The following is a 4,567-nucleotide window of genomic DNA, read 5'->3' as shown; positions in this document are numbered from 1 at the left end:
AAAAGAAGACATTTATGCAGGCAAGAAACATGAAAAAAAAAAGCTCATCATCACTTGTCATTAGAGAAATGCAAATCAAAACCACAATGAGATACCATCTCACACCAGTTAGAATGGCGATCATTAAAAAGTCAGGAAACAACAGATGCTGGAGAGGATGTGGAAAAATAGGAATGCTTTTACACTGTTGGTGGGAGTGTAAATTAGTTCAACCACTGTGGAAGACGGTGTGGTGATTCCTCAAGGATCTAGAACCAGAAATACAATTTGACCCAGCAATCCCATTGCTGTGTATATACCCAAAGGATTATAAATCATTCTACTATAAAGACACATGCACAGGTATGTTTACTGTGGCACTGTTCACAATAGCAAAGACTTGGAACCAACCCAAATGCCCATCAATGATAGACTGGATAAAGAAAATGTGGCACATATATACCATGGAATACTATGTAGCCATAGAAAAAGATTAGTTCATGTCCTTTGGCGGGACATGGATGAAGCTGGAAAGCGTCATTCTCAGCAAACTAACACAAGAACAGAAAACCAAACACCACATGTTCTCATTCATAAGTGGGAGTTGAACAATGAGAACGTGGACACTGTGGGGTGGGAACATCACATACTGGGACCTGTCCGGGGGTGGGGGGCTAGGGAAGGTATAGCATTAGGAGAAATACCTAATGTAGATGATGGGTGCTGCAAATCACCATGGCATGTATACACCTATGTAACAAACCTGTACATTCTGCACATGTACCCCAGAACTGAAAGTATAATTTAAAAAAAGAAAAGAAAAATTAAATTATTAAAGATATCTCACAAAGTTTCATCTACATGTTGTAATTTGGATACCTATGTAAAAGATTATATTCTTTCAAGAACAATTTTTTAAAAATAGTCATGCCCTTCTTTATGGGTACCCTAACTACTTCTTTAATTTAGCCAGTAGTGGGAATGTACTGTGACTTTTTCCAGAATCGGGATCACAGAATCCCACTTTTTACACAGCATTACATGAAGCTAGTCTGTCAGGAATTATTCTGGAAAATATTGCTTCATTTGGCTATCTCTAAGACTTCCTCCTGCTCTAAAACAGATTTCTAAGATTATGGTTTGTTATGTTCCAATCTATCCACTGTGCCTTTTTTTTTTTTTTTTTTTTTTTTTGAGGGAGGAGGAGTGATGAGAGGATTCAAAATACCTCTGTATTCTTAAATTCAGTGAAATTCCTACTCTACCACATTTACTCTGACTTTAGAAGGCCCTCATTTCAACACTGGTATTGTAAGTTCTTTTTATACCTCAAATCTTCTCTGGCTAACTGAACTGCCATGAATACCAAATTTCTATACATTGTCAGTATATTAATGATGAGCAAATTATGTCCTTTACACTTGTGAATAATACAACATTTTATGTATTGTAATATATTGTAACAATACATTGTATGTGCACTGTTTTACAATTTGCAAATGATTTCCATACTCATTATTTCTTCACATGAATTCCTGTTTTCAAGTTGTACCCCATTTTATTTCTAAAATGTCCAACTTAACATGTTCTTGTTGCCAAAGATCCCAGCCTAAAAAAAAAAAAATTAGAACCCTTCTATTTTTATGAATTTCAGTGCAATCCATAAGTATTATGTAAATGTGCACATTCACATTTATTCCAGGACAGAGGAGATGGGCAGGAGTGAATTCAGTTCTATTCAATGGCAAGATCCTTTTTCCTTCAAGCTTCAGCTAGCAAACATGAACTTGTAAAGTACAACCATCTATTTGCCATCATTTGTTTTCATGTGGCAAAGGGGCCACTTTAAGAACCAAGCAAATTACAGGAGAGGGCTATTGGAAGCATTTGTGTACAGTTATAAAACCTAAAGTACTTCCAGCCTAGCTCATAAATATCAATGCTTCTGAGACCAGTGAATCAAGTACTTGAGTTTGATGGGTCAGGTCTTCTATGCACTGTAGTCCACTGAATAAGACATCATTTACTGAGCAGCTGCTAAAGAGATTCATGGTGTTTTAGGCATTTTCAGTTCAGTACACAATAATATCAGAGTAGAAGATGGGAGTGGGAACAAAGAACAGATTCTCCCCCCACCACCCCCCAACTCACAGCTATATAGCCAAGAAAAAAAAATTTGTTCCCATAGTAATGTAGATTTTTAGAAATAAATGGAGTAAGTCTATAGTTTGCAAAGCTAGAGATAGTTAAAATATAAACCACGGTTCCCATGACTACCACTAATAAAATTTTTCTTATTGTTGCTACAGTATGAAAATTATAATTGCTTTGCTTCTCAAAAGATACCTCACTTTCTCATATAACACAGAAATATATATTTTAGGGACTTAACCTATTGATAAAAATTAAATATTCGATATATCAACTGGTAGCTTTCCTTACATGATTTTAGGAAGAAATTAATCAGGTTCCTAATAGCGATAGCTGTCTCATATGATGGCTTTTTGCAAATTAGGAAACTATGTCCTTTCTGGGCCGTCTCAAGCTACACATTACACAGTTTAAAACACTGTGAACTGGGGTTACAGCTCTCCTCCAGGGTACATACCTTGGGGAACAGACAATGGGCTGAAATTTAGCCCCCACTCCCTCAGTCATGCATCTTGTATAGTAAACAATCTGTAAAACTATACATAATAACAGTCATACTTACTAAATTAAGCAACTGTGCATCAGAAGAACTTGCATAACTTTTTGCTGTCATCTGATAACCCTGAACAAAAAGGGTTTCAGCTAAATGTGACTTACAGATAATATAAAGGTCCTTCTTTCTATAGCACAACTCTGAAGTTATTTTACAAACTTCTAATCTGTGGGCAAAAGAGCTAAGAGTAAAGTCATCTTGCTGGAAGGTTAACCTTGCAACGTAGAAAGGGCAGTAGCAGAAGTCTATTCGAAATGAGCTAAGCAAAGTGGCATATAGTAAACTGATACTTTTCTAGTTAAACACCTATTGTGTATGTACCACTCTGCCTAAAAGGCAAAAGGTATAAGTAAAATATAGTTCCTGCTGTCACAAACTTATAATCTTGACAGAGGGAATGAACAAGAAAGAAAAGAAGGGGAAGAGGAAAAGAGAACAAAACTGCATTGGCCTCTTAACTGTCTCACTTGTTTCCTCAGGCAATAAGCCTTATGTAAATGTACATGATGAATACCATGAGATAACATACAACTCAGTTATTTTAGGTGCAGAGTAAAGAATCTCATATATGTTGCTGGAATTAGTGATGATTCCTATAGTAGTTTTGAAGGAACAGAATTATTCAAAGGATCTGTAAGGAGCTACAACATAAACTATTAACCTTGATTTTTAATGTAAACAAACTCTCTGGCCCAAATCTGTATTTAAGTGAAAGTGGCAAAATTTGACAATCTCATAGACTCAGCATGATGTTATGATGCTTTTGTGACTGTGTTATGTTGAAAGCTTGGTATCTTTTAAAGCTGCCTCATTGGAAAAGGGCACAGAAGGTGATTTCAAAGTTACTTTAATTTAATGACCACTCTTATTCAATTGTTTTCACAGACCATAAACAGGACTGAAGAATGTCCGTCTGAATCTTTGCCTTGAATGAAGAAACTTCGTTGAACAAGAAGTTGGCTTCCAGTTTGCACAGACGTCAATGGAATGCATTTTTTTTTTTTTTTTTTTTTTTTTTTTTTTTTTTTTTTTTAGTTTTATACCTTACCCAATGAAAACAGTTTTTATGTGCTGTGCAAATGGTCTTCATGTGGTCTGACAAATTTATTTTTGCGATCTTTTTTTTTAACTACAGAAAAAATTCCAGAAGAGGGAAAAAAAAAAAAAAAAAAACACACTACAAAACATTGAAGAGTTGATATTTTTCTGTGGATGACACTTTGAATTGAATTCAGAATTTTCCTTCTGAAGGTGTAGATACTTTTTTTTTTTTTTTTTTTTTTTTTTTTTTAAAAAACAGAAACCCTGAATGTCAGAGTGGGCAAAAAATGGAAACGAATTGTCTTCCTCAACAATTAAGCTACTTTCTCTTTTTCCCTTCTTGTTAAATCTAGTGGGGTTTTTTATTTTATTTTTTCTTTAGAAATTTTAGGTAAGGTTTATCTTGAATCATTATTGCACTTAATTTTTAAAGGACGTCAAGGCTCTCAGGGCAAGGCTGTCAACGTCTTGTTAAAAACAAAAAATCAAGAAAGAATTGAATATTGTGCTAGGATTTAACTGGCACAGAAGTTTAAGACTGGAGTTTTTTTAGGGGTGAAAAAAACTGTCAGTTTAAATGAAAATGTTTTTCTCCATTTGAAGAAAATTTGTTGATAAAGAAACCATGGCAACTGCAGTAATTGGAAAAATGCTGGACTTTTCATGAACCTTTGTCTTAGTGTTGGACATGAATCATTCTAAAAAGCTAAAACATTTTCAGTAAGTATTAATGTTGGTTTAAAAAAACTGCATAGAATAATGAGTGTTTGGGGGCAGAATGCAGTTTTTTAATTTACAAAGCGTGATCGCTAGCAAAAAGCACTAGTGCTTTTTATTCTGCAG

At 34.7% G+C, this 4,567-nt stretch overlaps 1 protein-coding gene across 5 annotated transcripts in view; it reads left to right on the top strand.

The window, feature by feature from the left end:
• RBMS3 (RNA binding motif single stranded interacting protein 3) overlaps positions 1-3,763 on the top strand; it is a 763,768-nt gene extending 760,005 nt beyond the window's left edge. For all 5 annotated transcript variants that reach the window (XM_017868338.1, XM_017868350.1, XM_017868345.1 and 2 more), the window contains one exon: positions 3,569-3,763. In XM_017868338.1, coding sequence (XP_017723827.1) covers positions 3,569-3,575 — 7 coding nt within the window. In that variant the 3' untranslated portion in view covers positions 3,576-3,763. The remainder of the gene's footprint in view (positions 1-3,568) is intronic.
• Positions 3,764-4,567: the final 804 nt, after the last annotated feature.

This window comes from Rhinopithecus bieti, unplaced genomic scaffold (assembly GCF_001698545.2).
Source record: "Rhinopithecus bieti isolate Rb0 unplaced genomic scaffold, ASM169854v2 scaffold_60, whole genome shotgun sequence".
NCBI classification, from domain to species: Eukaryota; Metazoa; Chordata; class Mammalia; order Primates; family Cercopithecidae; genus Rhinopithecus; species Rhinopithecus bieti.
Note: the sequence above shows the minus strand (reverse complement) of the source record. Positions and strands in the feature narration are given on the sequence as shown.